This window comes from Pinus tabuliformis, chromosome 5_1 (assembly GCF_031772625.1).
Source record: "Pinus tabuliformis cultivar Carrire ecotype Pingquan chromosome 5_1, CPIR1, whole genome shotgun sequence".
NCBI classification, from domain to species: Eukaryota; Viridiplantae; Streptophyta; class Pinopsida; order Pinales; family Pinaceae; genus Pinus; species Pinus tabuliformis.
Genome location: NC_142305.1, coordinates 489825059 through 489837490, shown reverse-complemented (window position 1 = coordinate 489837490; position 12432 = coordinate 489825059). Strand labels below are relative to the sequence as shown.

The following is a 12432-nucleotide window of genomic DNA, read 5'->3' as shown; positions in this document are numbered from 1 at the left end:
GACCAAAAAGATGCGAAAAATAACAGTTGTATGGAGGCTCATTGATCAGAGCACATAGATTTTACATATTGGAGCGAAAAGCTAGAGTTGAGCTTAAAGAGAGCCCGCCTAGTCCAGAGAAGGCATGGACGCCGATATTGTAGTCAAGATAGAATTGAGAGGCAGAGAGCAGCCTTGGAAGATACATCCATTCCGCCATTTCCATAGATGCCAGCATGTGAGAATGAGAAGAGCATGCCAGGAGGGACATTGGGCGCTCCACCATACAAAAGCATCCTGTACAGAAGCAAAGGATTGGTGAGGAAAACCGTAAGTAAGAGAGAGTTCATACCAGATTGCTGTGGAGGCGGAACACTCGAAGAACATATGATAATTTGATTCTGCCGCAGCTGAGCAAAACTGACAGATGCTAGGTCCCTGCCAACCTTTTTTTTGGAGGACCTCCCAGGTGAGGTTCTTATTAGAAAAGAGAAGCCATGAGAAAAGGATGGATTTGAGAGGGCAGTGGGCTTTCCAGAGCTTGGCAGGGAAGGTAGGGGAGGGGAGCGGAGCGAGAGGAGATAGAGCAGAGTAGAGGCTACTGACCAAGATGGGGCGGATAGCATTCCCAATAGACCAAGTCAATGCATCCTTCGTCCCGATTTGAGAGAAAGCACTGTGAGTGAAACGATTGGTGAAAGAGAGCCAAAGGGGTCGAAGGCGGGGAGGTAAGGCCAGTTGGAGGTCGGTTTTCCAGATGGGCTCCTGTGAGGACCATGCAAGAATAAGCTTGTCCCAGGTTATAAGACCCCTTGCATGGAAAAAGGAAAGCAGAGACGGTGGGATCATGGATTCTAGGTTGAGGAGGGTGCGGTCAATACCAATGAAGACATTTGAACCAGAATAGATAGTCCATTTTAGATGCATCATAAAAAAAGGTTGTAATTTTCTGAAGCAAAGCCATATGGGGGAGCCCGAACGGATGCCAAGAGAGGACCTTCTGTACCAGAAAGCGATGTTTTTGCCTTTGAGATATTTCTGATTGATGAGAACACTCCATGGACTGGTTCCAAAGATGGCTCTGTGCAGAGATTTGCAAATAAGCGCATTTCCGAAATATTTCATATTAAGAAGGCCCCATCCGCCTGCCTTTTTTGGCCTAGAGATAGAGTCCATGGAAGCAAGGTGAAATTTTGTTTGGAATGATCGGCCGCCCCACAAAAAGTTTGCAGCAATAGATTTCATTTTCTTAGTGACGGAGGCCGGAAGAAGAAAGAGATGTCCCCAATATACCGCGAGCTGGGAGAGTACTGCCTGCACCAAAATGAATCTGCCTGCAAGAGAAAGAAGACGCATTTCCCAACCTGCGATTTTGTTGTAGAAGCGATCTAACAGCCAGTGCCAATCATGGCTGCGGTATCCTCTTGCTTTCAAACGAAACCCCAAATATGTAAACCCATCCTTTATCAATGTGAGATTAATACCAAAGCGATCAGCAATCCACTGAGCCAAAGCAGGGTTTGAAGCGTTATGATATAGCACTGATTTTCCCTTGTTGATATTGAGACCTGTGGCAGAATGAAACTTTTGGAGGATCACAAAGAGAGAGACCCATGTAGACTTGCATAACATTGCAAAAATTAGAATATCGTCCACGAAAAGATTGTGTGAAAGAGAGATGTTCCTACACATCTTGACCAGTCTGCACCTTCCATCACCAACAGCAAGATTAATGTGGGTGCTTAGTGTATTCATTACCAGAATAAAGAGGATAGGGGAGAGGGGGCAACCCTGGCGGAGCCCCCTCTCGGCGCGAAAGAAAGAAGACGGAATGCCATTGATGATAACAGAGAAGGATACACTTTTGACACACGCCATAATCCAGCTTATAGCCCGGGGCCTTAATCCGATTTTTGCGAGAAGGATTCTGAGGAAGCTCCAATCTACACAGTCAAAAGCCTTTTTTAGATCGATCTTGAGAGCAACAGCATCAATGTTTTTAGAGGAGATAGAGAAGAGGCATTCCTGGGCCATGGCTACTGCATCCAGGATGAGCCTATCCTTTAGGAAAGCATGTTGATCTTTTGTAATAAAGGAGCCAAGGACTTTCTTCAATCTTTCAGCAATTATTTTAGAAATGATCTTGTAGAGTGAATTGCATAAAGCGATCGGCCTGTAATCCCCCAAAGATAAAGACTTATCTTTTTTGGGGATAAGCGCAATGAAGGTGGCCGATAAGGCACTGTTTATGTTCCCAGAGACACGCGAGGCATCCGCCATGTCCAGCAAATCATTTTTGAAGAGATCATAAAAATGAGAGAAGAATTCAACCGGCCATCCATCTGGCCCAGGACTTTTGTCCTTCTTGAAACTCTTAATTGTATCTGAAAGCTCCTCCTTCGTGTTATCACTGAAAATAGTGTTGCCAAAATTTTTCAGTTTAGCTTAAGGGCAAAGTGTTTCCGCAGCGCATAAATCCGTTAGCAGTTTCGCAGCGCCACCTGTTTTAGTGATTTCGTAGCGAAAACACTGACCTTGCACTGGCTGCGCTACGAAATTGGGAAATGACAGATATTTAAAGTGAATTGATGGAAACACTGCAGGAAACGAGGTTTGTCAAGTTGTTATATATGGGCCTGTACTCCATTGAAGGAAGATGATTATATGGTTTGTTTGCAATATGCATATTCTTATTGTTGTCACTTCATTATTTTTGGCAAACGCTGGGCTACAGCTTATGAGAATTCTGATTATATTGTTGAGATCGATACTGAGGAGATCATGGGATCCGTATTATTCCTTGCAGACCTTGGCAGTCTTTACGCGATTAGTATTGCCTTGTTCCTTTATGTCCTTAGCTGATCCAAATCAAATGAATCTCGGACTAGCAGATTGAGACAGGGGCATGGAATGGAAGATATTTCAAATTCTAAGAAAAGGTTGCGCCTGAGAGATGCATTAATAAATATATATATGTGTGAAAAGGGGATAGCGGTAATATAAATCATTATGAAGTCGAATGGAGGTCAAGGTTGCCGTTGTCTGCATATGCTTTGAAGGGGAACATTCCAGTGGTAGTTTTACTTTGCGCTCACAGTTGTTGTGGCAGGTTCTCATGATCACCAACGGAGGTCCATCAAAACTCTGTTTCATACCCAAGTCTCAAAATCGTGGTCCTTTTTGAAACCAATGCTCGATCAGAATCGGTTTATGAGAAGGCTTCTTTTCGTCTACTTATTCCAAGTTGTCGTTGCCTTGTGTCAGTTGAAGGTTTCTACGAGTGGAAAAAGGATGGAGCGAAAAAGCAACCATTCTATATACATTTTCAGGATAAAAAAAACCCCTTGTCTTTGCAGCTCTTTATGACACATGGCAAGATTCTGAAGGAGGAGTATTTTTTACATTTACTATTTTGACTACACGTTCCTCTAAGGCCTTGGCGTGGCTTCATGATTGAATGCCTGTTATATTGGGGACGGAGGGCGCAATTGATGACTTGTGGAATGACCTTTCTGGCTTTACATTTGAAATAGTTACTCAGCTATACGAAAGAATGGATTACAGGGTTTGTATCCAGTTTATGGGCCAACTGTGCGGCTTGCCAAAAGATGGATTTGTTCACATATGTTTTCTGGAATTTTGGCAGGTGAAGCGGTGGAGCTATTGGTTAAATATTTGTTTGTCAGGCCATTCCCATTCTCTCCTCCTTGTTCACGAGTGACAGGCTTCTTAAGATTTTTGCGCCCTGTTGCTTATCATGACTGGGCCTTATCTCCTTTAGTTGTTGATGTCAACGGAGACTTAACAATGAAGGAAGCTCCCTTTTCAAAGGATGCGGCCTAAAAGAGAAAACGAAAAGAACCTAATCCAACAATTTTTGATGTGAGAAATATATTGGAGGAGGTTGCCAATGCGAGTACTGGTCTTGTTAAGACTGTTTATCTGTTGAAGGTTTCTTTTTTAATCACCGCTATCATGACAAGAGGTCTGTATCTCATAGTGATTAAAAAAGTTGCCTCTTCTGCGTATATTGCTCCGAATGGTCTTCCTGCTCTACAAGTATCTTTTTATGGAGGAAATAGTCCATATGTACCAGGGGTTGATGGATATCAGCATTCTGCATTTGTAAATGACATTGGATATCATCTACCAGTTTTTCAACATGAGGTTTCTCCTTTGTTTTATCCATCAATCGATGGCGGTTATCCTCCTCAGACCTTTTACAGCCCTGGATGGACGTCGATTCCAACATTCAACACAGATAATATTTTTTATGGTCATCAATTTCAACATCCAGGCTCTATTTATCAACACGTACCTTATCCAGAGAGTCAATATTGGCCATTTCCTTCAGAGGTTCCTCCAACAGAGGCAATTATGCCAGTGTTAGAAGATTTGGGAATACATGGATCCTATGTCAATAGCATTCAGTTTGGAAACAACAATTTCTTTGGTAGCAGACCTGGTTTTAATTCTTATTTAATGCCTCCGAATGGTTCTTATGTCAGAGGCCTTATGCCTACTGCTTTAAACAATTCTGTTCTGGTGGATGCTGCCATTCATTATGATAATAGGAGACCAGCTATGGCACAATGGATGGATTCAAGAAATATAGGGGACCCTCAGCATCTGAGCTCGTGTTCTGTTGTTAAGAACATTGGCTGGTCAACTTTTCAAGATGATGCCAGCAAACCAATTTTGATTATACATCCAGGAGAGCTGGACAAGACAAAGTTTGGTGTCTTTAACTCGGGGTTAAAGGGCAAGACGATATTCACGAGTACAGAGAGTTCGTGTGCCCGGGCTAGCAAGCTGATCTTTAGCACAAAATTTGAAATTTCTTGGGGGAATTGGGTTCCTATCATCTAAATCTTCAGATTCATAAATAAATCACAGATTTTAACTGCCAGGCAATTTCCAATTGTATTTGTGAGAAGCATATACTTAAAAGATTATGATTCTAAAAGAATGGTCTTCAGACTGTAAGGAAAGGAATATGATGTAAGACAAAAAATAATTGGAGCCAGAAGGGACATTCTCTATGTCCAATTCCATTGCAGGGTGGCATTTTTGAGTGGGAGGCTCGTTCTGAACTTTGAAGACTAGATAAACGCATAAGAGGACTGCGTGAGTAAACTTTTCAAGGAGATCGAGAATCCATGCCGGTTTTGTTTGGAACAAGCATTGTTTATACAGCTTAGGTTGCTGTTTGCGTTGCAAAGAATGAAGGGTAACTTGATTTGGAAATAGGAGTTAAGTGAAAACATGGATGACTCAACTAGTAATTCAATCTCATGCACGAGTCCAGAGCTAAGAAATGTTAAGGGAAAGAATTTGGCATCCAGAAAACCTTTTTTTTTTTTTTTGGTTGCATCATTTCCTAAAGCTCTTTTGCAGAATGCGGTTGCGTCTTTCATTTCTTTGAAGCAAGTCAAAGTAACAAGAGAAACTACAGGTCAATTTGTTTTCTTTCTATTGAAAGTTTCAGCTTTAGAGGTGGTACGAAGGACTTTTGAAACAAAATTTCCAGTAGTATGGAGGGGTATACAAGGACTTGGGTTGCTTAAATGCCCACCTTTTAGCTGGTTGCAGAGGTGGACTCCATTCAGACTTCTTGCTAAGAGCACACAGGAATTCTCAAGGCCAGTGTTGTTTTTTTTCAATTGCTACCACATTTCTGGGTCAGTCCAAGGATTGTGACTTGTCTGCAGATTCTCAAGCAAATCATTTACCAACTACAGATTCATTTGCTACGGAACAAATAGAGGTTGTTGAAAGCAGTTTCGTAGCGCGCTACGAAACTGCTGTAGGTGGTGATTTTAAACGCAGAACAGCTATGTTGGTGAGATGACCGAGAAATTTGAAAGAGAGACACCTGTCCATCAATACAGCCTACAGCACATCCAGGATGTGGCAGCCCGCTCTTTTTGTTAAAGGATAAAAGCAAGGATAAAGCATACTCCTTTGGATTCGAATATGTTGAGGCAAACCAAGGACCGACAAACAGGAACAGTTTCCTATATTTCAGGGTGTTGGAAACATGTTATATTAAAGGCCAGCAAGCAACTACAGACACCTATCACAGCCAAACTAAAAGAAGCCACTTGTCAGAGAATGAGCCTGTTTCCTCCTTCTTTTCGTAGGAGCACCATCTTGGTTGTAATAAATGCTATTTCCAGCATGATGTAGGATTAGAGTTTTAATTGTTTTAGGAGTCCAGCGCTGTCAATTAATAGTCAGCTGTAATTAATAGTTAGTTAATGATAGACCATCGAGCTCCCCTCATGCTGGAGGAGGAGACTCAAGGTAGTTTTAGTTTTGTTTTCCTATATATAGGAGAAACTCTGATGTAAGTAGGGTTGGAGATTTATGAAAAAACAGAGTTTTTATATTGGCTAATGTAAAAGACTTTTGACAGTAATAGAAAGATTACTTTTTCTTCCCAAGATTCATCTTGTGTTCAAAGGCTCAGAATATATGTGGTTTGTCTTTATCCTTTCTGTTTTACAGCTCAATAGACATGCAATCACTCTGAATTCACCTAGTGCTCAGACTTCCTGTGTATGTTTATGAGTTGAGGTTCTTTTTGAGAAATGTTCTGAGTGTTTAAACATTATATGCCTTGGCTTCCATGATTGAGTAGTTTATAGTTTACTGCAGAGGTGTTTGACTCCATGAGCCCAATGGAAGAAGTGTTATTTTGTTGTTCCAACCAGCTTATTTTCATGTACTGTTTGAAGAGTTAGCTATCTTTTCTTGTTATTAATCCATATCAAAAATCTGTGAGAGAGCCCTCTCTGACTAAGGAGGCTAAGCCTTAGTCTAAAGCCTGGTTTGAAATAGTTGCATGAGATCTTGCTAAGTAGCAGCCCTTAGTACACGATTTTGTGATAACACTCCGAAATGGGCCTGAAGAAATCTTCGTTAGCAGCGTCATCAAACATCACTGGTAGCCGATCCACAGCCCATAACATGTCATTGAGATCACGGTTTTGCCTTTTATATTGCTCCTTGAAAAACCTTGTAGCTTCGGCAGAAATTTCCTGTTGGGAGGAAAGGAGGGCTCCATCACCATTTTCGATTTGCTAGATTGAGTTCTTTGTTCTGCGAGCATTTGCATAATTGTGGAAGAATATTGTGTTGCGGTCCCCCTCCCTGAGCCAAGTGGCGTGGCTTTTTAACCGCCATGTTGCTTCCTCTTTTTGCAGAAGATCATTTTTTTTCCTTTCCAAAGTTCTGAGAAGAGTTTTTTTGTCCAGCGACAAGCCACAGTAGGGGATTGAGGAGGAGAGCCGACAAATTTCTTGATCAATATCGGAAAGATCCTGCTTATCCTTCCTCTTTTGATTAATCTGCCACGACTTTGCATGATCCTTCAACCGATGAATTTTGTCTCTAAAAGTATATAGGAAGGCCCCCTCGGATTGGAGAATGTCTGTCCAGCTTGATCTTATGAAGACGTTGAAAGCTTGATCTTGTAGGTGGATTCTATTGAACTTGAAATAGTAGCCCATCGTACAAGCCGGAAGCGTCCATGATAGAAAGATGGGCATGTGGTCGGAGGAGAGGGCGACTCCGGTTTTTGCTGTCGGAATGCCCCACATTTCGATGATACTGGATTTTAAGAGAAATCGATCGATTCTCTTTGCTATATAGGCAGAGCCCATTCTGCCATTGTTCCACGTTGGGGCCATTCTGTCTGGAATGATGTCGACCATATCCCTCCTTAGAAGTTCCCTTCTCATTTTGTGGGCCAGGCCATCCACAACATTGCCTTGACCCCAACATTCTTCTGGACTAAGAGTCATATTTAGATCACCTGCAATTAACAAAGATTTTATGTCTAGAATGTCAGAGTTAAACAAAGAATTCCAGAAAGGGAGTCTGTTCCTATAGGGAGCATAGATATTCAAGAGATTTAGAATCTGAGATCTGCCTCTTATCGATGCAGAAATGAGAATTCCGGCACAACACTTGAATGCCTTTGCTTTGACCTTTTGCGGATCCCACATGGCCACCAGACCACCAGACAGGCCATCTTCATTAGTAGCGACAATGTGCCATGTTGGAAACATTCTTCTGAAATAAAGCAGAGAGACCGAGCTGGAGTGCATTGTCTCCTGGATGAATATGATGAGGGGGCGAGCTGAAACAAGAGAATCCTTGAGAGCCAGGAATTTAGGGGCGGCACCCAGGTCCCCGATGTTGTATGAGGCCAGGAAGGTCATTTTGAAGTTTTTCCAGCCATGCTTGCTCTAAGGGGCTGAGGATCAGCTGATTCCAGAATAGGGACGTCGACCATAGGAAGATTTAAGACACCCAAATCAGAGGCAATCGTCCTGCCACGAAAATGACGGCTCCCGCCTCTTTGTTTTTTCCTTACGGTGATGTTTTTGGCAGAGTTGGGGCTGATGGATGGGAAGGACGGCCGGTGGATGGTCAGCGGCTCAAGAATCGGTGGGTGGCACTGAAGGAGGCGATCGATGTCACTATCATAGTTGTTGATCGGAGAGTCTGAAGGAGAGTTGCAGGGGGTCGGAGTCGGCTGTGGCTCTTTTTCTTTTTGCATTTCAGAGGGCGATTGGATTGGAGAGGGCGTGGAAGATGAAATGAGGATGGGGTGCGAGCCCACAACAAAGTCCGCCCTGTTCATCACCGGAGGGGAGGGGACGGCAGGCTCCTCAATCTGATGAGGGACAGGCGGGCTAGTGAATTCTGCAACATCCTTAAGCCCTGTTGAAAAGGGGGGGCTCTTGAAGTCCGCAAAATTTGGGGACTGAGGCCTGTTCTGAGAAGCCTCCTGCGTGCTTAGAAGCTCTGAAGATTTAAAAGAGAAATGAGTTCCTGATAGACTGACATCCTCAGATTGAGATTCGGAGCCCGGGTGCCTCGGCTTTTGAGAAGGGAAAGAGAAAGGCTTGCGGCGGCGGAATTTGCAGTCTCTGATGAGGTGTCCCGTTCGATGGCAAGAGGAGCACCGGAACGGGATTCCCCAAAAATCAAGCCGCTGATTTATCTTTGAACCATCCCAAGAGATTTCAATCTGGTCAGGGTAGCCTCCCTTGTAAGGCTTTTCAATAAGAATCCACGCGATTCTTTTGTCCCTCTCTCCCCTGACCCAGGGATCCACGTAAATAAACTTTCCGATTGCATTTCCTATTAAGGCCATGATCTCCGGCGTCCAGAGCTCCAGCGGGAGATTGGGGAGCTTTACCCAAATCATACTGTGGGAGGGAGTGTTTTTGAGAGGATCAAAACCGAGAAACCACCTTGACAGAGACAAGAAACTTCTACCTGAGACCCAGGGTCTGCTGAGAACCAGGTCTAGATCAGACTCCTTTTGGAAGTGGAACGAGAACCAGTCCTTCATAAGGCGGGAGATGATAGGGGAGTACCCAATAATTGGGGACCAAGATTTTGTGATCCACTTCCTCATAAGCTCCTCATTCATTTCCGGGAAGTACCATTTTCCCACCAAGGCATTTTTCTGTAGACTGTGGATTCGCTCAGAGAGGGATGAACCAGAAACCGACACCGCCTTTGGGGGAGGAGCCGTTTTCACCGGGGCTTTATGCTGGTGACGAATGCGACCCTGACCTTGGACATCCTTTGTATGAAGTGGGCCCTTCAAATGATGTTGGGAGGCAAGATTCCCGAGGAGAGGAGGGTCCCGGAGCCCAGCTGGAAGCATATCTGACAGCGAGGCATGCCAACTGGGATTCCGGCTGGCAGAGGCGCGTGCTGATTCAGATTCAATGGCGGCAGCAAACAAAGCTTTCGTGGCAGGGGAGTCACTGTCTTCTGCCATCCCAGACAGTGGAGAAATCCCGAAAAGGAGATCCCCCGTACCACACGAACCAAAAGAGGATCCCTAGAAGAGAAACCAATGTTTCCTGTATATTTCAAATATTTCATAGTCCAAGCATCATTGGTGGCGGGTCCAATCCCATGCCCAATAACATTTACTCTTTCCGATTGGCCCTTGAACGAATCAAATGTCCAATCACGTTTTGGATCGCCGGATCTCAACGTGCCTTGCAATCAGTCAAAGGGATCAATCAGGGACCAGCACAAAATGTTGAGCATTGTTGGATCTCGCTTAATTGATGGTCAAGGTGAAAACCTGAGCGATTATATTCAAGATGGGAATTTTAAATCTGAAACACTCGTTAAATTCGATAGTTTTTGTAATTTTAATATTCATTTTTGTTGGTTTTAATTTTTTTCTCTGTATTTGATGAGCAAATCACAATATGACAAACAAAATTTCATCCTACTCCTGTTTCTGATGTAGCATCCAATGACTGTTTCTGATGTAGCATCCAATAATTGTTAATTAGTGAAATTTGTACACCTGAAAATGAATATTTGAACTGAAATTTGAACCCATGAAAATGACATTGAATAGTTGAAATGATAGCTAAAGAAAGAATGTAATAACAAAAATAGAATTATCATTTTTTAAATCATTATGTAACTTGTTAGAAAAGATATATTATCCATATCCATATATATATATATATATATATATATATATATATATATATATATATATATATATATATATATATATATATATATATATATATATATATATATCCTATATGAGATGAGAAAAAGTTAGATAACTATCTAACTACATATATGAGATGAGAAAAAGTTGCTCTCATGTACTAAATCGAATGAGCTTTTTGGTCCTTGAAGTTTTAACAGTACAGGAGAGATGAAGAGCAGCCTTCAAACTTTATGAAATGGAATAGTAAATAGAGAATTGAAAGAGACATGTGTTGATTGGTAGTGATGGTCGTTACAGTATTCAAAGTTTAACCTGTACGAATACAATTTAATAAAATTTTGATTGTTGACTATATTTCATACAAATATACTCGTTGTAAGTATGAATTTACCATCAACATAAAGTTAGGTTCTTCGTTGGTTCTTCAATCCTCTAAAATGGAGCAGTAAATAAAGCATTGAAAAAGAGAAATGAGGTTGCAGGACCACTAAAAAGAGACTGCAGGCCAGCTGATGGTATTACAGTAGCCAAAAATTGAAGGGTAGGGAATAAAATTCATTTTGAGTGATGTACAGTTGGCTTATACTTGTTTTGGGTTAATAGAAACTTTTTGAGATATGTGTGAGTTTCGTGAGTATGTTGTGTTTGTGAACTAGTTGGTTGTTGAGGTTTGATAACAGATTTGTTTTGGTTTTTTATTAGTTGGAATTTGACGATAAAAATTTGGCTAGATCATGGTTTTGGATTTAAAATATCATTTTGAATGAATAAATAAATTCGTTGCCTTGAAAAGACTTTAAACATTTGGATTATGGAGATTTTATGGTTAAACCTGTGATTTCAACAAATTTATATAGAATTTAAAGCAAAATTAATCCAAAAGGCAAATTGCTATAGAAATTCAAACAAAATTAATCCAAAAAGAAACATTAAGGTTGTTGGTACCATCCCACAATTATCAAAGTTCATCATGTCATTGATGGGGATTTGAACCAAAGAGGAGAGGATAATAATTGTTCCACCTAACCAACCGAGATAACCCCATAAAACTTTGACATTGAATTCATTTAGACATCAAAATTCATCATATCCACAATTAATTGTTATTAATCAATAATGTAACCTATGAATATTTGAATTAGAGAGGAAATCTTTTAATAGAATATTTGAATTAGAGAGGAAATCTTTTAATAGAAATCTTTTAATGTTAAAATACTAAATATTAAAAGATCACATTAAAAGATTTCTATTAAAAGATTTTCTCTCTGATTCAAATATTCATGATAATTATCTTTTAATAGAAATCTTTTAATGTAATCTTTTAATATTCAGTATTTAACATTAAAAGATTTCCTCTCTAATTAAAATATTCATGATAATTAAAAGATCACATTAAAAGATTTCCTCTCTAATTCAAATATTCATAGATTACGTTGTTGATTAATAACAATTAATAATAATAATTTTTTTCTATGTTTTCTAATTATTTACACTAATAAACCTTTCATCATATGATCACCTCCCACTATACCTTATAAACATCAATATGCCACATAAATAATTCATTGAATTATATACTAAATATTTATATATATAAAGCATTGATTCCTTACTAAACACATAATCTAATAAATAATAAACATATATTATACCCACAACATTTAAATTAAATCACAATTTTATATTATCACACCTTATAAACATTAAATTACATTGAACTAACAATAACACAAATTAAAAGTTTACTCCCACTACACCTTATAAATACTAAATATACAATTAACTTACAACATCATTCTTTATACCATCTCTCGATAAAACTACATAGCTAACTTTAATCATTAGTTTAAAATGAAATAATTAATATTTACAATAATAATTACATAATTTTTTTTAATTATATTAAATAATTTAAGCATAGTCTAATTACTTTTACA

General features: G+C 40.2%; 1 protein-coding gene across 1 annotated transcript; it reads right to left on the bottom strand.

The window, feature by feature from the left end:
• Positions 1-7064: 7064 nt before the first annotated feature.
• Positions 7065-8207, bottom strand: LOC149165625 (uncharacterized). Its single transcript, XM_089429882.1, has one exon. The coding sequence runs from the start codon at positions 8205-8207 to the stop codon at positions 7065-7067; it is 1143 nt and encodes a 380-aa protein (XP_089286008.1).
• Positions 8208-12432: the final 4225 nt, after the last annotated feature.

Coding starts and splice junctions, on each gene's coding strand:
- LOC149165625 (XM_089429882.1), bottom strand. CDS start 8,207: ATGACCTTCCTGGCCTCATACAACATCGGGGACCTGGGTGCCGCCCCT.